The sequence below is a fragment of the Perognathus longimembris genome, chromosome 18 (genome assembly GCF_023159225.1).
Source record: "Perognathus longimembris pacificus isolate PPM17 chromosome 18, ASM2315922v1, whole genome shotgun sequence".
Taxonomy (NCBI): domain Eukaryota; kingdom Metazoa; phylum Chordata; class Mammalia; order Rodentia; family Heteromyidae; genus Perognathus; species Perognathus longimembris.
The window spans coordinates 10,685,231-10,710,604 of NC_063178.1; the positions used below are offsets into that span (position 1 = coordinate 10,685,231).

Sequence of the window (25,374 nt, forward strand, 5' to 3'; positions counted from 1 at the left end):
AAAATGTGCTCAAGGCTTTTATCTTTTGGGAGATAAGAGAAATGGAGGGGAGAAAGTTAAATCAAATGGCACTGCCTCCGTGTGCTAGAAGACTTCAGGAAAGGGAAAGAAGATTTGTGTGAGTTACAGTGATTTCTCACAAGTGAGCAAGCTAGACTGGAGGAGGCTTATGACAGTTACACTTTCTGAGACAGTCATCACAGACATGGAATACTGAGATTTGGAAGAGTCAGACTAGAAATAGAAGGGATGGGAGAAGAAGAACAAGCATTATGACAGCAGCCAGTGGAAGAGCTATATGAGCAAGTATATGAAAGGTGGTTCACAACAATGAGCATCGTATGCCCTTCATTCACCCATGACTAAAAAATGGCATATGGGATGATAGATAGCTTCTTGAGATGACCTTTAGCCATGCAGTTCCAACCTCTGGGTTTTCAAACCTTCGTGCACTCCTCTCATCTTGAAGATAGTGACTTCATGATGTCACTATAGTGATGGCTGTTAGTACCAGTACTCAGGTTGTGGCTTCCATTTGGAGGAAAGCAAGCGGCCATGTCATGAGTGCCCTCTGGAGAGGCCCTCTGGGCAGGGAACTGAGGGTGGCTTCTAGCCAGTAGCCAAAAAGGAACTCACCCCGTCACCAAGCATGTGAGTAAACGTGGAAGCTGATTGTCTTTCTTCAGATGAATTCACATCTCACTCAGCAGCCTCTTGAGCCAGAGACCCTTATCTAAACTGCCCACTAATTTATGTGAACAATGGTGATCATTATTATTTTAATGTCATGATATACATACATCTATATTTTTGTTTTGTTTTTTTCTCCAAGACTAGGACTCAAACAGTATCTGATGCTTTCACTCACTGGCTGGCACTGTACCACATGAGCCAGGCCTCCAACTCCTCTATATTTTTCAAGTGTGATAAATTTCTATAGTGAGTGATTACAATTTTATTTAGATACAACATGTTAGGTATTCAAACACTATTAAAGAGACAAAAAAAGTCATTATCCAGAATTATTCTGTTCTGTTCATGTTGCTAGTTGTCAGCCTTGTGCATGAACCTAGTAAAATTCTTTTTTTTTTTTTTTCCAGTCCTGGGGCTTGAACTCAGGGCCTGAACACTGTACCTGGCTGCTTTTTGCTCAACGCTACCACTCTACTACTTGAGCCAAAGCACCACTTCTGGCTTTTCCTGTATATGTGGTGCTGAGGAATCAAACCCAGGGCTTCATGCATTCTAGGCAAGCAATCTACCACTGGGCCACATTCCCAGCCCCCTAATAAAATTCTTGATTTGCTTATCATATCTTGTGGATTTTCAGAGTACCTAAGTAACCATGTTTCACCGTTCCCAGTTTAAACAGTAACATCTTAACGTGTTTGGTTCAAAATATTCTAAAGAACTGCACTAATCACAAGTGTTTGCCCATTCCCATCCTATTAAGCCCTTATTCTTCCTATTTTCTTCTTTCTCGAAACCTCAATGTTCTGGGGGGCGGAGGAGGCTTCACTTATTTGATTTTCTTCCCCTCAGTATTCTTTATTTTGGGGGTTTGGTCCTTTGTGTTAACAAATCCAAAATATGTGTTCTGGAGCTTCCAGAGATGATGAGTAAATTGTATGGAGACTGCATGTTGTACAGAATTTTCTCAGTTTTCTACAGCAAAGCCAGAACCACAGTGCATCTCGCTGTCGCCCCTGCCCAGATCTCGGTTGGGCTTTGGGCCAGAGACACGCCCTTATCCGGGGCGTGGCCTCACCTAGATAACAGGTTCTTATTGGCTACTGGAAGCAGACCCCCCTCTCGGCCAATGAGGTTCGGGGGCGGGGCTGGTGGCGTGGCGCGCTCCGCAGCTCCCTCCGCTCTCTCACGGGGAGACCCCGCGGTCTTCCCGCGGCCGCCGCTTTGCTTTCTCCCGCCGCGGCTCCCAGGCACAGGACGAGACCGGACATGGCCTTGGCCACCGCGGCCGCAGCACGAAGGACCCTCCTCCGGTCCCGTCCGCTGCTCCCCAGGCGCGGCTACCAGACGGAGAGGGGCGTCTATGGCTGCCCGCCCAGGAAGGCCGAGAGCCGCGAGCCCCGGGGCGGCCCGGCGCGGCCCCCAGGTCGGGCGGGGCCCGGGTGGGGTGGGGGTGCTGTGGGAGCGGTTGTTGGGGGACAGAGCTGGGGTCCTGCGGTTCTTGGCACCGCGTTTTCACGAGTTGCTCGGTTATTGGGACACCCCGTCGGGGGAGGCCGAATGTATTTTTTCTGGATTTATTGACAGGCCTTCTGCGGTGAGGTTGTTTTCTGTGTTTCTCCCCAGCACTGCGCAGGGCACTGGAACACAAACTGCGGTGGGCATTGCCCGTAGAGAGCCCAAGCATTTGCGCAGTGGTCTGGGAGATGGGGTCGTGAGCGGGCCCAACTTAATGCCGACAGCTAGAAGTTGCATTCGGTATTCTGTTGGTTTGATGTGGGTTCTTTTTTTGCTTTGTTTTTTTTTTCTTTTTTCTTTGTTTTTTTTTTTTTTTTTTTTGTGCCTGTGCTGGGCTTTGAACTCAGGACCCCAAGAACTGGTTTGGCTTTTTTGTTTCTACTCAAGGCTAGAGCCAGAACTTCATTTCTGGACTTTTCTGTTTATGTGGTAGGGAGGAACTGAACCCAGGGCTTCATGCATGCTAGGCAAGCACTCTACTACTCAGCCACATTCCAAGCCCTCCTATTCTTTTAAAAATGTTTTAGCACAAATTAATTGGACAAGGAGTGTCCATTGTGATATTCAATGCATGTATACTTTAATGTATACATTACATTGTCTTAACTTCCCGCCCCTAAATTTTAGTGGGTTTCAATGCTGTTTTCACACCCCCCCCCACACACACACCCCACACATTTGATTAGACTCATATCTGCCACTCTCCCCCTTCCACTGGTTATCCTCTTCCCAAACAGTCCCCATTTTACAATTGTGTTTTATTTTTTTAGGTCTAGTTTCTGTATGTGAAAAAAATGCAGTATTTGTTCTAAGTCTGCTTTATCTTATTCAACATGGTGATCTCCAGTTCTATCCACAGGAGCCTTTTCTCATTCTTCATTCCCTCTTTTCTCACTTTCTAAGAATCTCTTGGGGGCTGGGGATATAGCCTAGTGGCAAGAGTGCCTGCCTCGGATACACGAGGCCCTAGGTTCGATTCCCCAGCACCACATATACAGAAAACGGCCAGAAGCGGCGCTGTGGCTCAAGTGGCAGAGTGCTAGCCTTGAGTGGGAAGAAGCCAGGGACAAGGCCCAGGACTGGCCAAAAAAAAAAGAATCTCTTGACATGGAATTAATAATTCAACTGCTCTAGTGGCACTCAATTTACCTGAAACTTGATAATATAACTTACTACCATTTCACTTGTCTTTTTCCTTACTATACCTTTCTCAAGAAAGTTCCCTGGGTTATTCAACTATCTCAGTGCTAATGTTTTAAATAAACATTTTTGTCAAATTGCTTTTGCTTTAAAATACAGTTTTTACTGTATTATAATTATAATTTTTTTCTCCTTGAACTGTAGATGAAAGATACGTCTCTAGAAGATTTCCAGAGATGCTATGTTATCAGTATTAATAATGAATTTCATAAAGATCTAAGTACTTTATAAGACCTGAATTTTCTATTTTAAAAGTTAAAAAAAAAGAGAAGCATGTATTGAAAACCAAAACATTTTAGAGAACTTCATATATAATCTCTAAACCAAGCCAATCTTTTACCTTTATATGGCCCCTATCTTTGGCCAGTGAGCATGAGAGGTCAGAGGGAGCATGTTCATAGACAAAGTGCTCAGCGTTGTGCAGGGATTTTTGTTTTGTTTGTTTGTACTTGTACTGGGGCTTGGACTGAGGGCAGCCTGGGTGCTGTACCTGAGCTTTTTTTTGCACAATGCTAGTTCTTGAGCCACATCTCTACTTCCTTTGCTTGTTTGTTTTATTGAGGGGGGGATAGTTAATTGGACTTAAGAATCTCATGGATTTTCCTACCCCTGATGGCTTCGACCCACCATCCTCAGATCTCAATATTACAGGTGTGGATTACACCAGAGCCTGGCAAGTCATCACTTTTTTTTTTTTTTTTTTTTTTTTTTGCCAGTCCTGGGCCTTGGACTCAGGGCCTGAGCACTGTCCCTGGCTTCTTCCCGCTCAAGGCTAGCACTCTGCCACTTGAGCCACAGCGCCGCTTCTGGCCGTTTTCTGTATATGTGGTGCTGGGGAATCGAACCCAGGGCCTCGTGTATCCGAGGCAGGCACTCTTGCCACTAGGCTATATCCCCAGCCCAAGTCATCACTTTTTTAAATGGTGGATTTTGCTTGCTTCTTTGTTGGCAAGAGTCTTACTATGTAACCCAGGCTGGCCTCAAACTCATGATCATCCTACCTCAGTTTCCCAAATGCTGGGATTAAAGGTATGTCGACCACACTCAACTATCATTTTCTCTCAGTTCTTCATTAAAATCCTACTTAAGTCATTCTAAGGAAATTTAGTATCTGTTGTACTTTATAATATAGTTCCTGTTGTCATTTAACTGCATTTAAAAACATATTACACATTTTAAAACTCAGCCTCTCAAATGATGAAATTATAGGCTAATATAACTACATCTGATGCAATTGTTTTGCTTTTTTGTCACTCGTTTTATTTTAAATTTTTGGAAACAAGGTCTTGCTGAGAATCCCAGGTGGGCCTTGAACACATGATGATGCTACTGCTTCCTCCCAAGTCCTGGGATTACTGGTGTGTCCCACCATGCTCCACATCTGATGATTCATTCATTCATTTACTCATTCATTCCTCTGTTTATTTATGCATCAGTATATGTCAAGTTGTACATATTAAGGAGCTTCTTTGGGACCTGACTATGCCTATACAACCATTTAGGCAATAGTAACTTCCTTGTGTATCTTTCCAGGACAAATCCAGGTCTACTTAAATTCCACCAAGGTACCCTTAACCACCCAGGTCAACTCATGTGAACTGATCATGAAGGATTCCAGAGGTTAACTTTGAAATCATGCTATGTCCGACTACGGTTTAAATCTAGCTAGGGTTACTATCCAGACATTGATTTAACTTGTGAGCCCAAAACACACGTCTCTAAATTCCCCTGCACAGTTCACATTTTACTTCCAAGACTGTGCCTTGGACCTTTTTGACTTTTTCCCATCCACACTGAAACCATGCAGTCTATTTCCTCTTTAGGATGCACCTGCATCCTAAGTTTCATTTCTAAATGTGTAGAACAAAGCACAGGATAGACCTACCCAACTAGACAGGAAGATGAGAACAAGCAACACCTGCATAGTGATACTCCTCTGTGACTACCCAGTTGCCACTGGGCCCTAGGCTATAGAATTGGTACTTTTTTTTTTGTGATAAAGGAATAGGTACAGATCTGGACCTTATGGGGTGGTCTTGTGTCCCTCAGTACCTGCACCAGCTTACCAAGGATGTGGGCAAATCTCTCATAGTCAACTTTACCCCAGTAACAACATTCAGGGTGCTAGCTCTCCAGAGGGACAGGATACAGCCCTTGGCTTAATTGGCTCAGCCCGGCAGTGTGGCTCAGCAGGTTCTCCAGGGTAGTCATGGAGATGTGGTTCCCTTAGAAACTGAACAAGGTGAGCTGGGAGCAGTAACTCAAGGCTGGTGGGATGGCAGTGAGTTGCACATCCATGATCTCACAGTGCTCTAAGACCAGAGTCTCCAAGGTGCTGGCCACTTTGTCTAGCAGAACCTGGAGAGGCTCAGGACTGAGGTTTTCCATGGAGAAATTCCTCAGATACAGGTGCTTGAGCTGACTGGTGCTGGCACGCTGGGACATATGCCTCAAGTCTGATTCCTTAAGTGGACTTGAACTCAAAGAGGAGATCTGCAAGGGCATTAGACTCCTGAGGATCCTGTGCAGCTTTCCATAAAGGAAGAAGACATCATGCAGGTAAAGCTCCTGGAGATTGCACAGCTGCTGCCGATGAACTGCATATTTGTAGGAATACCATGCATTCTTAGAGCAGGAAAGATGAAATTCTGTACTCATCTTGGAGAAGGAAAGTATTCGAAGGTGACTCATCTTGTCCAGGTAAGGAACAATTTTTTTCATGGTCTCTCAATGCCAGAAATTATCTACAACCGGCTCCTGGAGGCAGTCTTAGTTGCACAACATGCAGAGTTATAGATGGAGCCTGACAGAATCTGCAGCTTCTTACAGCATAGCTGGAGTAAGTCTTTTCTCTTCATGGCCCACTGCGGCAGGTAGGCTTGGAATTCATCCTTGGTTTGGTTTTCAGTACTAAAGTCTACTAATGCCTTTAAGGGCTGCTTCACTTCCTGCCTGGCCCGTGATTTGCTGCAGGCTTCTCCATCAGAGCCTCTGCCGAGCAAGCTCGATCCATGGCGAGGTACCCCAAAGTCCAGACATTCTGGTGCACATTATGTAGATCCAGCGCTTGTAGTTTCCACCTCCTAGGCTGAAGCTTCTGGGCAAGGAGCATATCAAGCCCATCCAGGGAAGCTTGTAGAGCCTCTAGGTCTGGTGTGTTCATCAGGGCTCCCAAAGGGAGGCTGAGGAAAGGCCACGCCTGCATCATAAGCCTTTCGGACCTCAGTGTGTTTCCCAGCCAAGGCCTCCGCAAATAGTGAGGGGAAGAGCCCCACAGGAAGCTCCTCCAAAGCAGAGATGGCCAAGGCCAGGCTTGTCAGCAGGCTCTGCCTTGCCAGCTGCAGGAGTCTTGGTGCTCATCCTGATGGAGCTGCAGGGAAAGGATCCAGATGTGGACCAGGTGGACAGGGCTCTCTGAATCCCAGCAGAGTGGGCAATGATTTCAGGTTCCAGGATTTGGCTTCTAACTGCATTGTTTTCATTGCGGTTTAGAGACATTTATTTGATCTGGACACTAATATGACATTAGTATTTTCTGCCTCCTTCATTCATAGATTCTTCACAGCTGTGCCTCTCCTTAGCATCAGATTCTGTAGCTGACCTTTGGGGTTGTTTTCTAGCTCTTTCCTTCCATAATGTCCAACCTAACAATTATTCCTCCCACTAAGTTTTATCAATCTCAACCTGTACAAGGACTCTCTCAGGAGGAAAGCTCTAATCCATGTCTGTCATGTAGCTTGGCTCCAATATAAAATGGGAAATTTGGGCTCAAAAATAGGAGTTTCAATTACAATGCTGTTCTGCAACTAGATCTTTTCTGGGAAAGAACAGAGCAAATGGTTTGCAGTACTATATGTTTAGGTCCTTATGGCCCTGAAGGACAAAGCTGACTTATGCTATCAGTTCTTCCTAGGAAGATGCAACTTATCTTTACAGTCTCCACTGGCTTTTGAGCCTCAAATTCCTCCTGCTGTGGGTACAAAACCATTTTGTGCTCAATAACCTAAGGCATTCCTTACCAGGCTTTGGAGCAACCACCTCCCTACAAGCCACTTTGTCCTTCTATTCCTCAACAGGCCTTACCCATTCAATTCTACTGCCCTTCTTTCTGTGTTCACATCAAGAGGTGACTGCAGAAGCCATCAGGAAATATACAAATATGGTCCCCCACTTCCCCAGAAGGGGAAATTATAGTGGGGACTCATTTTGTGTAGGGAGGAGACTGTCGGCTCCTGACATCAGGAAAAGCTATGCAAGTTAGCACTGGGCCCCCAGACTCTCATACTCAACTGCTAGATGCATGCTCTTGATCTTTTAACAACCTAGATTGGGAAGAGGAAGACAGAAACAGGGTATATGATGAGACAGACAAGAACAAAGGCGAGATAAAAGGCAAGCCAAAATTTGAACCACCCCCCAAGGAGCCATAATGCCTCCAAGTCACTCAGAAAGCACCCCCACCCCCGAAGGCCCCAAATGATTGGGGCCAAGAATGCCCTCAAAGATGATAGCCACCAAAGACACCACAGACAAGCAAAAGTTTAAAAACAGGATTGCCCTCACCTCCAAAGGGGGCTGAGATCAAATCTGGAAGGACAACTCTTGGCCATGTGTGACTGGGAATATAAAGGAACCTCTGTAGCTCCCTGCGTGACCATGTATATCAGAAAGAGCCCTGGTGACCCTCAAAGTGTCAGGAAAGCCTACCCAAATCTTCATTGACACCAGGCCACTTTCTCATCCTTGGACAATGATCTTTCAAAACATATGCAATTATGAGCAGTGAGAGAAGGCCTCAACAGCAGAGGTTACTTCTCCTAGGTATCTGGAAAGAGCAAAGAATTACCCATCAATTTGTCTTTTGTATTCTTTTGTTGTTGTTGTTTTGGTATCTTTTGTATTCTATCCTTTCTTTTTCTGTTGTCTGAGATCAGGACTCGAACTTAGTACCTGATGCTTTTGCTCATTGGCTAGTGCTCTATCAATTGTGCCATGCCTCCAAGCCCTAGCCTTTTGTATTCTAAAATGTAATTACAGTGAAGATTTGTGGTGCTTTCCCTTCCATTTCCTTTAGCAAAACTTAGAACATAGTTCAAAATTGTTGAAAAGTTACGCTATCTTTGTCACTTCTAACTAAGTGGGATGTAGTGACAGAATAATCCAAAAGTGATGCTGTAGCTCAAGTGGTAGAGTGCTAGCCTTGAGCAAAAAGGAGCTCAGGAACAACACCCAGGCCTGGAGTTCAAGGCCCAGGATCAGGAAAAAAAAAATCTTTAAAACTCAAGCAGTAGTAAAGAGGCCTAACACCTGCAGCTCGCTTCCAGCAGATGCCACTATTAGCAATTAATGTTAACATGATCAGTAGTGATTAAATAAAAATTATAGTCACACGGTATAAACCACTTCTGATATACTCTTGTCAAAAAGGGTCAGCTTTCAGTCTCATCATCATGAGATACCAGAAAATTCCAACTGAGAGGCATCACATGAAATCTATCACAAAAGATTCAAGGTTATAACCCTCAAGGAAAGAATGAGTTAGTATCCCAGACAGCAGGAATCTCAGCAGTGCAACGGAGTGCAATCCATGCAATCCATTCGAATGAGACTCTCTTGCTATGCAGGAACACCCACCGCAGCAAACCCTGAACAGCAGCTCAGGACCAAATGAGAGCAGTGTTACCTTTTTGATTATGAAGATTCTACTGTGGTTAGTATAATATCCTGACTCAGAGGAAATAGTAAAATAATGGTTCTCAGAGGACAGTGTCTAGGTACAACTTGGAACTTTGCTCTAGTTCTGAAGACTGGTTCCAAAAAGTTAACCAAAGATGAAAAAAAAAAAAAGGTGAAAAGCTTTGGATAAACATGTCAGCTCCATGAGGAAAGAACTAAAAATCAGTCCTTGAAATTCTATAAACTTGATGACACTCAACAATGGCTACAGTGCCAGTATACCTAAAATTTGTTTGTCTAAATCTATAGCTATAAACACTCACACACATGAAAATACAAGCAAGCCATCAGCCATCACTAAAGAGACAGTAACTTCACCAAAGTATTAACAGTTGTTTGGGTGCTCTTTGAACAACTGCCATTGGGGCCCCTAGAGTACATAAAACTCAAGAATACTGGTTTTCATTTGTAAACTTGGCTGAAATGTTATCAATGCCAAAAAAGTTTAATATATTTTATATGTTAAAGTATTTTTCATCATACATATGTGATACAGAAATACTTTTCTTCAGTAAAGTTTTCACATTATACATTTAGTGGGCAATACTGTTACATCAAGACCCCAATAAATGAAATAGTATCTTCGACATCATACCTGTTTCCTTCAAAATCTCTACATATTCTTGTGTACTTCCTAAAGTACTTGTTGATCTTAGGGGAGAAGCTGTAAAGTGTCCAGATTCAAATTGAGCAGAAGCTGTCAAGAAAAAAATTATATTTTTCATCAGCAGACTTTATATTGTAAAAATACACATCTCTATAGTGTAAAAACACATTTTATGGCAAAAATACACATTGTAAAAAAAACACGGTACAAAAAAAATTCTATAGATTCAGTACAATGCCTGTGAAAATTCCAATGTCATTTTATCACAGAAGTAGAAAATTCAGTTCTAAAATTTATGTGGAACCACAAGAACCTCCAATAGGCAACACAATCCTGAGCAAAAAGAAAAATGCCTGACTTTGAGGTATCGTCACAAAACCAGCCTGGTACTGGCACAAAACCAGACACAAAGAATAAAGGAATAAAATAGCTAGAAATAACCACACATAGCTACAGCCATCTCAGTTTTCAACAAAGATGGCAGAGGCATATGTTGAAGTAAAGACAGTCTCTTCAACAACAGTGCTCGTATCTGCATGTGGGAAGACTAACGCCTCAAAAAAATTCAAAATAGATCAAAGAGCTTCAAAACTTCTAGAGGAAAACATAGAGCATGTAGGCATAGTGGTGACTTTGAATAAATAACAAATGATACTCCCACCAATTTTTTAAAGATTCTGCATATCAAAGGAAGCTACCAGAATCCAGACACAATCTATATAGAATACTAGAAAATCTGCCAGCTACCCATCAGATAAAGATTCATATACAGAATGTATAAAGAGTCCCCAAAATAAACTTCTAAACAGCACACATTTAATAAATGGGCAAATAAATGAACAATTCTCAAAAGAAGTGCAAATAGTCAATAAAGACCTGAAGAAATATCCAACATCTTTAGCTATAAATGAAATGAAAATATCAATCCATCAGAGTAGCAATCATCAGGAAGACAACACCAGATATTGGTGAGGATGCGGAGAAAGACACAAGGAACTCATATACGCAATTAGTGGGAATGTAAATTGGTGCAGGCACTATGGAAATCAGTATGGAGGTTCTTCAAAAACTCATAAGGAGGGCCAGGAGTTTGACCTAGTGGTAGAGTGCTTGCCTAGCACGCATGAAGCCCTGGGTTCCATTCCTCAGCACCACATACACAGAAGTGGGAAGTGGCATTGTGGCTCAAGTGGTAGAGTGATAGCCTTGAGCAAAAAGAGTTCATGGGCAGTGCCCAGGCTCTGAGTTCAAGCCCCAGAACTGGCAACAGAAAAACAAAACAAAACACTAAGAAGTAATGACTGTATGACCCTGCTATACCACTCGTGGTCAAAATATAAATCACCCTAAAACAGAAGTACTTGCACACTCCTGTTTATTACAGCACTATCTACAATAGCCAAACTGAAATCAGCCTAGGCATCATTTAGCCAATGAATAGATAAAGAGAATGTGGTTTATATAAATAATGGAGCAATATCCAGTTGTTAATAAATATCAGATGGATTCCTTTGCAGGAAAATAAATGAAAGTCTAGAGCATCATGTTAAGTGAAATATGCCTGACTGAGAAGAACCAGTATCACATGTTCTCCCCTCATATGTGGACTCTAGACCTAAAAAAAAAAAGAATAACAGGACTGTAAAATAGGGATTGTTTGGGAGTAAGAGCCAGTAAGAAAAAAGACATAGTTAAATGTGTGTGTGTGTGTGTGTGAACTAAGGAATTTGGAACAAGGCCTGAGAGCACATGGTAAACCAATGACCACATAAATAATGGGAGAAATATAATGACCTGTGTTGGGTGACAGGATAATTTCTATAAGGGCCTGAGTAAGTTACTAGACGAGTCTGGATAGGAGATGCAGAAGCTAAGAAGATAGTCAATGAGAAAAATGATATTTAAGCCTTTTGAGTTTGGGGTTTTTTTAAGCTGTTGTGAACATGAATATTCTTATATTATGAACATCTATGTTTCTGTGTCTTTCATTTGATTTGGGAAAGAAAAACTTAGATTGTAGAATCTATGAACCAAAGGAGAGTGATGTTATTTGTGGTATAGTTTGCAGTTTATTTTAGAAATCAATTTATCTAAATATAATTCATAAGTGTTGGCAACGTACCTTCTTCTACTTCTCTAGTTATACTTTTTTCCAACTCCTGCTGCACCTGAAATAAATCAAATATTATTCATGTTTGATTTAACCAAGAGGTATGATCATATACCATACATTATTTTCTGAGTTATTATGACCTTAAAATAAGATATTTAGAGAGTAGGCTTTACTTGAGATTCCTTATAAAAATAATGACACACGCTAAAAATATTTTAAAAAATTAAAATGACACGAAATTTCTCATTTTAACTTTAGGAAATATAGACAAAATAGATGCATTGCTTTTTAGATTAATCTGATAAAAGTACAATTAACATTGGTTTATTAAACATTTATCATGGGCTGGGAATGTGGCTTAGTGGTATAGAGTGCTTGCCTAGCATGCATGACGTCCTGGGTTCGATTCCTCAGTACCACATATACAGAAAAAGATGGAAGTGACATCATGGCTCAAGTGGTAGAGTGCTAACCTTGAGCAAAAGAAGCTCAGGGACAGCACCCATGTCCTGAGTTCATGCCCCAGGACTGGAAAAAAATAAAAATAAATAAATGTCATTTCAGAGAGTGATGTTTTTTGTATGTTATAAAGTTTTCAGTACCGAGTATGTAAGTGAAGAAAGTGATATTGTCTTATGAAAATACTACTGGCAAAGGATTTAATATATTCTGCTGTCTAAATTGTGAGCGATCATGTATTAACATGGACACAAATATTTCAGAAAATTTGCTTGTAAAACAGTATATATAGCTGGGTGCCCATGGCTCATGCCTATAATCCTAGCTACCCAGGAGGTAAAATCTGAAGATCATGGCCAAATGCAGCTCTATCATGAAATTATGAGACTCTTGTCTCCAATTAACCAACAAAAAGCCAGAAGTAGAGCTGTGGCTCAAGTGGTAGAATGACAACCTGAGCAAAAATGCACCCAGGTCTTGAATTCAAATCTCAGTACTGGTACTGAGACACACTACTGATACTGAGACACTCACATACACACACACACACATCAGTGGCAATTTTCAAATTTGAGTTTATGACTTTCTAGACTTGGACACAAAGAAAGAAATAGCAATAGAAAACTTTAATTCTCAACTTTCTTTTCAGAAATTAGGACTCTCTTAACTAATTATAGCTGTCGAGTTAATGAGGAAATGTACAGGAATACTACAAATAACATTTCAAGCATCCCCATCAAGAGTGTTCTTGATTTAAATAATCGATTGACTTAACAAATCTATGTAATTTATCCTTTGAAAGAAAGAGTAATAGAAGGAGTAGGGACTGGGAATGTGGCTTAGTAGTAAGAGTGCTTGCCTAGCATGCATGAAGCCCTAGATTTGATTTCTCAGTGCCACATAAGCAGAAAAAGCCAGAAGTGATGCTGTAACTCGAGTGGTAGAGTGCTAGCCTTGAGCACACAGAGGGTCTGAGACAAAGCCCAGGCCTGAGTTCAAGCCCTAGGACTGGCAAAATCAATAGATAAATAATAAAAAAAAATAGTGGGAGTACAATTACATATGGAAATGTCACGTGGTACAATTAATATACACTAAAGTGTAACTACAAAATGTTTTATATAAAAATGTTATCTTCATGCCTGACAGAATCTAGCATAGCAACTGAGCATAGTTAAATACTTTGTGGTGATAACAGTAATGTGCTATCCAATGCCTTCACAAATTTTAGATGTGAAGACAAATTTCTTTGACAGGTTTACCAATATTTAGAAAGACTTTTCTGCAGCATTTCTTTTTTTTAAATTAAATTTTATTGACAAGGTGTTGTGCAAAGGGGGTACAGTTGCATAATAAGGTAGTGAGTACATTTTTTTTTTTTTTTTTGGCCAGTCCTGGGCCTTGGACTCAGGGCCTGAGCACTGTCCCTGGCTTCTTTTTGCTCAAGGCTAGCACTCTGCCACTTGGGCCACAGCGCCACTTCTGGCCGTTTTCTGTATATGTGGTGCTGGGGAATTGAACCCACGTATATGAGGCAAGCACTCTTGCCACTAGGCCATATCCCCAGCCCGTGAGTACATTTCTTGTCATATCTGTTACACCCTCATTTTTCTTTCCCTTCCCTAGTTCAGGTAGGCATATATACAATATCCAGTGTACCAAAATCATATATAGTAACCATGTAGGGTACGCTAAAGGAAATTCACCTAGAACATTAAACATAACAACAATAGAATCCTCCTGTGTCCTTCTCTTGGAGTTGTTTTTCTGCCGCATTTCTGCTACAACAACTTTCTAGACAAGTCTGCAATTAAATACGCAATGGAGAAGCCTTTTAAAAATAATCTTATGGTCTGGGAAATGTGGCTTAGTGGCAGAGTGCTTGCCTATTGATTCCTCAATACCACATACACAGAAAAGGCCAGTGGAGTGCTGGCCTTGAGCAAAAGCAGCTCAGGAACAGTGCCCAGGCCGAGTTCAAGTTCCAGCATCCATGAAAAAAAATCTTATATGACCACTAATAAAATACTACATAAGGCTGAGCCAATTAGTGCTCAAGCCTGCTACTACCCTTTCTATTAATCTTCTTGCTTTGCTATTTTTTTTTGTTTGCTTGTTTTGTTGGTTTTTTTATGTGCCCGTCCTGAGTCTTGAACTCAGGGCCTGGGCACTGTCCTTGAGCTGTTTTGCTCAAGACTAGTGTTCTATCACTTGAGCCACAGCTTCACTTTCAAGTTTTTTTGCTGGTTAGACATGAAAGTCTCACACACTTTCCAGCCAGGCTGGCTTTGAACCATGATCCGCAGATCTCAGCCTCCTGAGTAGGTAGGATTACAGGTGTGAGCCACAGGATCCTGGCAGTGAATTATATTCTTTTTTCTTTTTTTTGCCAGTCCTGGGGCTTGAACTCAGGGCCTAAGCACTGTCCCTGGCTTCTTTTTGCTCAAAGCTAGCACTCTGGGGCTGGGGATATAGCCTAGTGGCAAGAGTGCCTGCCTCGGATACACGAGGCCCTAGGTTCGATTCCCCAGCACCACATATACAGAAAACGGCCAGAAGCGGCGCTGTGGCTCAAGTGGCAGAGTGCTAGCCTTGAGCGGGAAGAAGCCAGGGACAGTGCTCAGGCCCTGAGTCCAAGGGCCAGGACTGGCCAAAAAAAAAATTTAAAAAAAAAAAAATAAATAAATAAAAAAGCTAGCACTCTGCCACTTGAGCCACAGCGACACTTCTGGCCTTTTGTATATATGTGGTGCTGAGGAATCAAACCCATGGCTTCTTGTATACGAGGCAAGCATTGTGCCACTAGGCCATATTTCCAACCCCTAAATCATATTCTTTATAAGACTTAAAAAACTACCGATGTAATATTAACATCTATTCTCCCAAAGCTCTTCCAGTAAATACCCATTTCCTGTAAGTAACAGATTGTATTGTCTTTCTACCCTCATCTAAAAATACTTTCATAGTATACAAATTCTACTTAAATATGAAATAGCCTTCCGAAGAGATTGCTTACTTTTGTACTGAAGCAGTGTACTTGCATGTGTGTTAGGAATTCAATCTAGGGCTTCCTGAATGTCAAACATGTACTCCACCCTGAGCTGCCTCCCTGCCCCTGCACTGAAGAAATGTTCACTCTTTAGAGAGTAAGTTAAACTAAGGAAGCCATAGTTGAGAAAAATCATCATTCATCAGAAAAAAATGGTATTATATCATTTTCAGGGAAATTAATAGACCTGGAGGAAATGATGTTACGTGAAATTACTCAGGCTCAGAGACAAATGATACATATTTTCTCTCATATGTGGAAGTTAGATCTAAACTCTCTCTCTATATATATGTAAATATGTACTGGTTCTTGTGCATATATGCAAAAAATCAAATAAAGTATGGTGTATGCAGGGGAAGATTTCAATAGTGTAACTCCTTTTTACAACTAAAAGTTTTAACAAAATGAATACCAAGAACTTATGATGTCCAGAAGATGCCAAGAGGAGAGAGATCGACGAATGAAGAGAGGGAAGGTGGGCAGATGCAGTCACTATATATATATTATAAATATATAAAATATTATATATATATAGCCAGTCTTGGGGCTTGGACTCAGGGCCTGATCACTGTCTCTGTCTTCTTTTTGCTCAAGGCTAGCACTCTACTTGAGCCACAGTGCCACTTCCAGCTTTTTCTGTTTATGTGGTGCTCAGGAATCGAACCCAGGGCTTCATGCATGCTAGCAAGCACTCTACCGCTAAGACACGTTCTTAGCCAGTCATAATATTTAATATACAAAATTCAATGTGTGAAAATGGAACTAAGTAAATAAAGGGGATGGTGGTGGAAGAGATAGAAATTTATGAAAGGGATGACATTGATCAAGATGCATTGTACTTATTAATTGCCATGTTGAAATGAAACCCCTCTGTACAAATACTTAAATAAAAACATTTTAAACAAAAAAAACTATTTCCTCCAAAGAAATACTTAATCAACAAATAAATAATTTGTGTTATAGGCTTATCATAGCAAAATTAAAAACAGCAAACAGTTTCTAAGGCATATAATTCTTACCAAAGCACTGAAGGTGGGACCTGCCCTTTTCTGTCTTCTGTACCACTTCTCACATTGACTAAGGAATTCTTTTTAAGCACATTTCAGATAAACTAATGTGAAAATAAACTGACTTGTTTCAGATGTTTTCATTAAATGCTGTATTTCTCCTTTTCCATCTCCAATTTATAGTGCTCTATTTGGCCATATTCTACCATATTTTTTCTTGTCTTTATGTTTCCGTCACTGGGGATTAAATCAAGGGCCTTGATCATGCTAGGAGAACACTTTGCCACCAAGTTAAATGCCATCACCTACCATATTCTCTTTTTATTGCTTTTGAGGGCTTCTATTTCTTCCTTCATTTGATTCTTCTCTGGCTTTTCACATTTCCTTTGTAAAGTTTTCATAAATGATGCTAACTCAGGCTGAAGAGATTAAGGGTTTTTTGGGGGTTTTTTTTGCTATAAAGGCAGGCAATTGGAAGATTATGTTCCACTTTTTCTCTAAGATCCTCAATCTGCATAGTGTGAGACAAAGAAAGTACAATGAGAATAGCCTAACACAAAAACAAAATTCTGACATAAAATAGTCATTAAATATAATCTATATATTAAATATCTTATGTGAAATTCTTACAATGTACTTCTGAATTACTCTGAAAATAACACAAGAAGCCACAAGCATCTTTTATCACATTCTTCATTTTTGTCATAAAATATTTGCACTTGACCTTATACTATTATTTTTCTAAGACTGTTTCAGGTCTTTCCTTCTTAAAGTATTCTAAGTCATTTCTTGGTAGAAAGTCTCTTGACCCTTGCTCCTATTTTCATATCTCATAATTTCTTTTTATAATTACTGTCTTATTTTTATTGTAACTAATTACAAAACACCTGAAATAATTCTATTAAAATTTACATTATCATAATTTTAGATGCAGAAAAAAGTAATCCTGCTTGAAAAAATTTATCAGCCATTTATTTCTCATTATTTTAATATTTTTAAAATACATATGAAGAACAAGTTTAAAATGAAGTCAGTCAGCCTTTTTCCAAAAATAAAAGAAATCTGAAATCACCTGCTTGTGTTGACACTCACAGTAGCTTTACCAGTTGGATTGTATGCAAGGCTTTAAAAAAAATCAAGTAAGTCCAAGAAATGATTTTAAAGTGCCAGTGAGCTGAAGACATTAGTAGAGTGCTTGCCTAACAAATAGGAAACCCTAAATTCAAACCCTAGCACACCAGAAAAAAAAAGTACTGAGGAAAATGTATTTTAAAACATAGGATCAAAAGCAGAAACCAAATGAAGGGTTTTTTTTAAATTAAATTTTATTGACAAGGTGATGTACAGAGGGGGTACAGTTACATAATAAGGTAGTGAGTACATTTCTTATTTGTTACACCCTCCCTCACATAGCTCATAATTTCTAAGAGACATTTTGGTGTAAGGTTTGCTGGAAAGGAAACCTGCCACAAGGTTCAACAGAAAGGAGTTTTGCAGGGAGAGAGGAAACTGCCAGCCCACATGAGATGGAGGCATGGGGAGACAGAAGGGAAGGAAGAAGAGAAAAAGAGAGAAAGGGAGCAAGAGAGAAAAGGAAAGAGTAGGGACTGTGCTGAGCCCAATTATATAGGGAAAGGTAGGAGGTATGGCCAGGTGGATTGGATGTGATCTCAGAGGGGAGGAGGTAACTGCCTCCAGGTGTGCCAGTTACCTAGGTAACTCAGGTATTGGGCACAGACTTAAACAGGTAGGGGGCATCTGCATGGAGCCCTCCCAGGGTGGATCTTACATTTGGAACATCATATTGAGTTGTTCTGATCTGTACCAATAAATGCCTTCTAGAATAAGATTTTGAAAATAAGACTGGTTAATGTAACTGATTCTATCATGATAATCCTGTAATCCTTTCCTGAACTGCTTCCCCCGCCCAGGGTTTGAACTCAGGACCTCGTACTTCTTCAGCTTGCTTCTTTAACTGGTGCTCTACAACTTGAGCCATGCCTCCAGCCGAGCTTTTTCCTGGTTATTTTGGAGATGAGAATCTCGATGACTTTTTTCCCTTGGCTGGCTTTGAAACTCAATCCTCTGGATCTCAGCCTGTTGAGTAGCTAGAATTAGAGATGTGAGCTACTGGTACTGGGCTTAACTACAAATACTTTATACTAATTTGAATTGCATTCTAAGAAGTAATCATTATCTGTAAGCAGAAGCAACATCTCCCATTATAAAAGTTACCTTCTGCCGGTGTCAGTGACTCATGCCTGTAATCCTAACTACTCAGGAGGCTGAGATCTGAGGATCAGGGTTCAAAGCCAGCCTGGGCAGGAAAGTCCTGAGAGTCTTGTCTCCAATTAGACACCAGAAAAACACAAGTGTTGGTGTGGCTCCAAGTGGTAGAGTGCTAGCTAGCCTTGAGCAGAAGAGCTCAGGGACAGTGCCCAGGCTGTCCCATGACCGACAAAAAAAAGTTACCTCTGTCTTAGTATGTAAACTTATACAATTCAAATCACCTGGATTAATAATCTCCATGGAAACTGAACTCTGAATTTTGACATTCAATTCTTTTAGCTTTAAGAGTATCTTAAACCTGTAAGAACATAGAGAATAAACAAAGTGGTTAAGAGTATTCATAGATAGGTATTATTTTCTATTGTATAAAAGAAATTTCTAAATTATGATATTCTCTAATTTGTTTCAACCTAATTTAAAATCATAGTAATGACATTATAATTCCAGCTAAATATGAAGGAAAAATGTACAATGTATAAAAAATTTTAGGTAAGATATGATAAAGAATATGATAACTATGTGTACATTTCTTATCATTATTAGTATCTATAATAACATATTAACATAAAACATTAACTTATAAATTATTATAGTCAGTAGTTAAGGTGAGGAAGGAAAATATATATGAGAAGCCAGGTGCCAGTGGCTCACACCTGTAACCCTAGATACTTTGGTGGCTGAGATCTGAGGATCACAGTCCAAAGCTAGCCTGGACAGAAAAGACTGTGCCACTCTTATCTCCAATTAACCACCAGAAAACCTGAAGTGGCACTGTGGCTCAAAGTGGCAGAGCACTGGCCTTGAGCAAAAGAGCTCAGAGACAGCATCCAAGCCATGAGTTCAAGCCCATGACAGATAAAATGGTTTAAAAGATGAACAAATACATTTTGGTACCTGTTAACTTTGAACTATAAGAAAATGCACACTGAAAATATGAAGGAGACAGAAGTGGATCCACATACCTTTAATCTCAGTTACTTGGAGACAAAAGTAGGAGGATGGGGCTGGGAATATGGCCTAGTGGCAAGAGTGCTTGCCTCGTATACATGAAGCCCTGGGTTCGATTCCCCAGCACCATATGTATAGAAAATGGCCAGAAGTGGTGCTGTGACTCAGGTAGCAGAGTGCTAGCCTTGAGCAAAAAAGAAGCCAGGGACAGTGCTCAGGCCCTGAGTTCAAGGCCCAGGACTGGCCAAAAAAAAAAAGGTAGGAGGATATTGGTTGGAAGCCAGCCTAGGCAAAGACCTTGTTTGAGAAACTAAGAAAAGCAAGGATGGGGGGAGGGGTCAATTGGTAGAAAACTTGCCCAGCATGTTCTATGAGGAATAAAAGATAGGGGGATTGACATACAGAAGGGAGGAAACAAGGAAAGAAGGATGGAAGGAAGGATGACAACAGGGAGGACTGAGGGTATAATTTAGTAGCAGAGTAAGTACTTAGCAGGTGTGTCCAACCCCTTCACAAAACAAACACATCAAGAAAAGATGAAGGAAATCAAAGTAGAAAAACTGGATAAAAAAGAGTCATTGAAGGGTCAAATAAAATCTACAAAGCTTTAGAAGAAAGGAAATCAGCAAATAATGAGTAAAGAACTCAAGACTGTTTTAACCAAAAGGTGTTTGCTAGCAGTGTTGACAAAATGTAAAAGGTACAAAACCATGTACTGATCTATGCAGACACAAAATGATGATTGCATATATGTAAAAAACGTGACTATATTCTATACAGATATATGAACAAATAGGTTTAAGTGTCATATATTCTTCATACGCATTTAGAAAATAAACATTAAAAGAAATGTAATTCCACAATATAGTTTATAACTAATCAAAGAACGAAACAGAAAAAAAATACACTAAAGATGATGGGGGGGAGGGGGAGGCTGGGGTGTGGTTCGGTGGGTCGTAGAGCACTTGCCTAGCATGTTTAAGTCCTGGATTCCACCCCCAGCTCTGCAAAAGAAAAAGAGAGGTCATTGTCTATGTTATTCACAAATAGCAAAGATAGAGTTTTAGATATTTGAAATGTTGGAACTCTGGAGGGAGGCATACTACTGAATGAAACAACAAACGTATTTTCAGAAATCACTGAAGGCAGGCACAGAAATGTGCCAAAGACACCGTGGCTCTTGTCTTCAAAGTTATTAAAGAGTAAAATGAAATTTGGGGACCTGATTTGGGGTGGGGTGGGGGAGGCGAAGCCCAGGGTGTCCATTGGCCCACCTGCTGTTCCCGCCCAGGGCTGCTGGGGAGCTGGAATCAGGGACAGAGAGTTGCCTCTGCCTAGCAGCCCGCTGGTCAGACCCAAGCCTTGAAGCATGGTGGCCCCTGAGCCCTGCTCCTACCAGGATGTGATGGCAACTTGGGCCTCGTGAAGCCACCAAGCTGTGCAGATCTGAGTGCTGGATGCCTGTCCCCGTTGACGGAGACCGGACCTTGTCCCATCAAGGCCTGGGGAAGGCTCTAATGGTCCTGGAGGGTGGGAAGACCCCGGATGACGGCAGGTAGAACCGTTAGTTGGCCAACCGCCAATCAGAAAGCCATAGTGACTTCTTGTACTGGAGTTCCCACCGCCCTTTGGAAGATTGACTGGCCCTGGGTAGAAGGCCTATAAGATAGAAAAGGCCGTTTTCAATGCTCTCTTTCAACCTTTACAATTTTGCAAATCGCCAAATTGCAACAGGTTTTCAGGGACCCTCCCCGCCTGCCCCAAGCCTAAAATAATGCTGCCTGGACCATTGTGGGAAGGTGGGGGGGTGGGGCGGATTTATCTCCTGCTGGGGATGGAAGCATATTCTATCTTAACTTTTTTTGTTTTTGTTTTAATTATAATGGGGGTGTGGCTTAAGTGGTATAAGCCAGGGTGGAGAGAAAAAAACTAAGGGAGAAGTCAAGTTCATGGTTCAAGCTTACTACTAGCACAAGCAAAAACAACAACAACCATAAAATATTAAATTATGTTTAGTCAGATACTTATAGACAAAATTGATTGAATGGGAGGGGGATTCCCTTAGAGTAACACTTATATTTTTATATTCCAAACTTTACTTCACCTTCTGTGATTGGACAGATTCAAGTATGTGCATGACCAGAGTTCTGCCAGTGAAGATAAAAATTAGCATGATAGTACTAGGGCTTCAACTAAGAGCCCTATGCTATTGCTTGTCTTCTTCCCTCAGAGCTGGTGCTCTGCCTCTTGAGCCACATCTCTGCTTTTGACTTTTTGCTGGTTAATTGGAAATAAGAGTCTCACAGACTTTTCTACCCAAGTTGGCTTCAAGTTGCAATGCTCAGACCACCTGAGTTGCTAGGATTACAGGCATGAGGCACCAGCACCCAGAAGCACAATGTGCTAGGTTGCTTCTAGATCTTTCATGGAATAGTTTGACAGGCAGTGCCTACACAGACACCAGAATGCCTGGATCTGAATCGCCTCTTCCCCAGGGACTAGCTTGTGATCCTAAACAATTTAACTCTTTGTGACTTGGTTTCTTCACTTCTAAAATGGAGCTACATCTACAAGAAAAGAGCATGCTAAATTTTGCATACATCCTTTGTTATTATCTATAGTATTTTCAAATACACCACTGAATAGTGGGTTAGTTTTGCATTTTCTTATATGCATGATGGTGTGCAAATTTTGTGATTAGCTTTATCTTTGAAGAACGCATAAATTTTATCAGTTATCAATGAAGAACGATAATTTTAATGTCTAAGTTGTCTTTTATTGAATTAATATATTTCTACTCATTCTTGTAATCTCTTGTTAGAATTATATGGGTGATTTTGGGTTGTTTTAATAGGAAATGGAAGTGTTACTAAACACATTTATGAACTATCATTTAATTAGAAAGTATTTTTTAGTTTTCTTTATTTCCTCATAGGGGAGGAACACAAGATGCAACACCTGTGTGTCTAATCACATAAAATAATATTCATTCATTCAACAAGTGTTGTTTTTTGTTTGTTTTCTTTTGTTTTTATTTGGTTTTGTTTTCTTTTCATTTTTTCTTGGGTAAGTAAAAGGGGCACAGAATTGGCGGGATAAAGGATGGACAAGCGCAGCCCTGGTGCTCACTAGACACTATGTTGAAACATCAATTCTATAACTTAAGGGACAGGAATGGGAGGTAAACCTTGGGAGAGTGAGAGAACTGGTAATATTCTCCAAAAAGAGATATACTCATGATCTGATTTATGTAACTGTAACCCTTTATTATATCACTTCTATAATGACAAAAAATAAAAATTAAAGAAACAGAAAAAAAAATGGAGCTAGTGATTGTACCTACCTTACTAGAATGTAGGGAAGATTTAAATTGGGAAAGAGACAAAAAGCCCTTAGAAGAGAGTATTATATATAACAAACTATATTAACCACTTGTTAAAACTTGATCTTTTAGGCAGGTGGCAAGTGTGTCAATAGTAGATGGCTTCTCTACCGGCTTAATCAAATCACTTCACACAATTGAGATGGCAGCAAACAGGAATTATGGAGGCCCTGCATATGCACCCATGACTTCATGCAGCTTTTACCAAAAGTCCTTGCTTCCACCTTTAATACATTATAGCTTATTTTCAGTATTCGCAGCGGCCATGATCATGTAGCACAATGCAAATAGCAGCTCTTAGATAAAGTAGTCTGCAGCTAACATTCTTGCAATGCTGGGTGCCCCTTAGCCGGCTGCCACCAAGAGTAAGGCAGTAACGGAGACCTGGCCTTGGAATTGGGGTTTGGGGCACCAAGGGACCTGTAGCCTTCCAACAGCTTCAGATTCCCAGGTTCCATTCACCGAGGTGTTTATGGGTTTTATTTAGGGGAGTAAGTGCAGAAAGCATATAAACATCAACGAGTGACAATATTTTGTATACAAGAGGTAGACTTTCCTTATCTTGGGAATGGCAGCTAAACAGTAAACAGCTTACAGTTCCCATAAACTTTAGTCTACCCCTCAGGCTCCCACGCGGTTTAGCCCACACCCAGGGTAGAAATCTGAATTCCTATTAGGCCAGAATTGATTAACCTTTCCTGGAAACCCTCGGTGTTCTGAAAATATGTTGGGAGAAGACCTTCCAAACTCCTAATCCTTTCGGGCTCTCACAACATTATCATCACAGACATTTACAGATTGTATTGTGAGATTGACATTTCCATATGTCTTACTGTAGTTTATTAGTCTCTTCAGCCCTGCTGAGTGCTTTGTGGGACAAAAACGCAGGAGATTCCTCAGCACCACATATACGGAAAAAGCCAGAAGTGGTATTGCAGCTCAAGTGGTAGAGTGCTAGCCTTGAGCAAGAAAAAGCTCAGAGACAGTGCCCAGACTCTGAGTTCTAGCCCCAGGACTGGCAAAAACAAAAAACAAAACAAAACAAAAAACCTCAGGAGATCCTTGTGTTTCTAGTAAAATTTTCTTAGGAGAATGAGGTACAGTGACAAAGCTAACAGGAATGATGGCTGGCTAGCTGGGGAAGGATACACCTGTCCCCCCTCTCCCTCCCTCCATACTAGCAGTAAAATAAAATCATGTGGGAAACCCAGAGGTGGACCAACCAAGATTCTTAAATATTCCAGTATCCCTACACTGCTGTAACAGTCCACATCCGATTTCTTTTGACTCACGTTATATAACATTTTCTTACTGCCTTCCTTGCCCCCTTTTTTTTTCCCTCAATGTTTCTTGTAGGGGGAGGGGGATAGGATAGGTGTGTGTGTGTGTGTGTGTGTGTGTGTGTGTGTGTGTGTGTGTGTGTGTGTGTGCTGTCCTGGGGTTTGAACTCTGGGCCTGGGCGCTGCCTTTGCTCAAGGCTATCACTTAAGCCACACCGCCACCTCCGACTATTTCTTTGACTAACTGGGAGGTAAGCGTTTGTGGACTTTCCTGCCCGGGTTGGCTTCGACCTGCAATCCTCAAATCCCAGTAGGATTACAGGCACACCCAACTTGGGGATAGAATATTTTACTTTTTTCTTCCTTCCAATACCCTTAATGTGTCCCTTGTGTTCTTTCCTTAAGGTACACTGTTGTGTTCTGGGGCTTTCTGGGGTGATGGGAGAGACACTGCTCGCTGCACGGAAATGCCCAGTTTCGCAAAGGAAAGTCTGGGTCGAGCTGCTGCGGGCTGAGACTCAGCCCAAGTGTCCATAGACTTTGGCCCCAGAGAACCGCCCGATCCTGGGCGTGGCCTCGTCTCCTGGATCGCAGCTCCTGATTGGCTCCTAGAAGCAGAGCGCAGGGCCAATGAGGCGCGGGGGCGTTGTCTCGGGGGCGGGGCTCCGGGCCTGGCGTGGCCTGGCGTGGCGTGGCGCGCTCCGCAGCTCCCTCCGCTCTCTCACGGAGACCCCCGGTCTTCCCGCGGCCGCCGCTTTGCTTTCTCCCGCCGCGGCTCCCAGGCACAGGACGAGACCGGACATGGCCTTGGCCACCGCGGCCGCAGCACGAAGGACCCTCCTCCGGTCCCGTCCGCTGCTCCCCAGGCGCGGCTACCAGACGGAGAGGGGCGTCTATGGCTGCCCGCCCAGGAAGGCCGAGAGCCGCGAGCCCCGGGGCGGCCCGGCGCGGCCCCCAGGTCGGGCGGGGCCCGGGTGGGGTGGGGGTGCTGTGGGAGCGGTTGTTGGGGTCCTGGGGTCGGGGGGCGGTGAGGGGTCGGCATTGGGTGCACCCCTTAGGTAGTCTCGAACTTCCCCAGTTGGGTCCAGGTTTGGGA

General features: G+C 41.7%; 2 protein-coding genes across 2 annotated transcripts in view; one reads left to right on the forward strand and one right to left on the reverse strand.

Annotated features, from left to right (window-relative positions):
* Window positions 1–5,416: 5,416 nt before the first annotated feature.
* LOC125366869 (PRAME family member 12-like) lies at window positions 5,417–25,081 on the reverse strand. The gene is given in 10 exon segments (XM_048367592.1): window positions 5,417–5,633; window positions 5,715–6,132; window positions 6,186–6,399; window positions 6,432–6,616; window positions 6,618–6,763; window positions 9,740–9,841; window positions 11,874–11,919; window positions 18,852–18,966; window positions 21,103–21,275; window positions 25,004–25,081. Coding segments are annotated over 10 exon segments (1,578 nt in total). The 3' UTR covers window positions 5,417–5,532.
* The window catches only part of Dhtkd1 (dehydrogenase E1 and transketolase domain containing 1), a 30,920-nt gene continuing 30,561 nt past the window's right edge, over window positions 25,016–25,374 (forward strand). Inside the window, exon 1 of the mRNA XM_048367547.1 lies at window positions 25,016–25,236. Coding sequence (XP_048223504.1) covers window positions 25,080–25,236 — 157 coding nt within the window. The 5' untranslated portion in view covers window positions 25,016–25,079. The remainder of the gene's footprint in view (window positions 25,237–25,374) is intronic.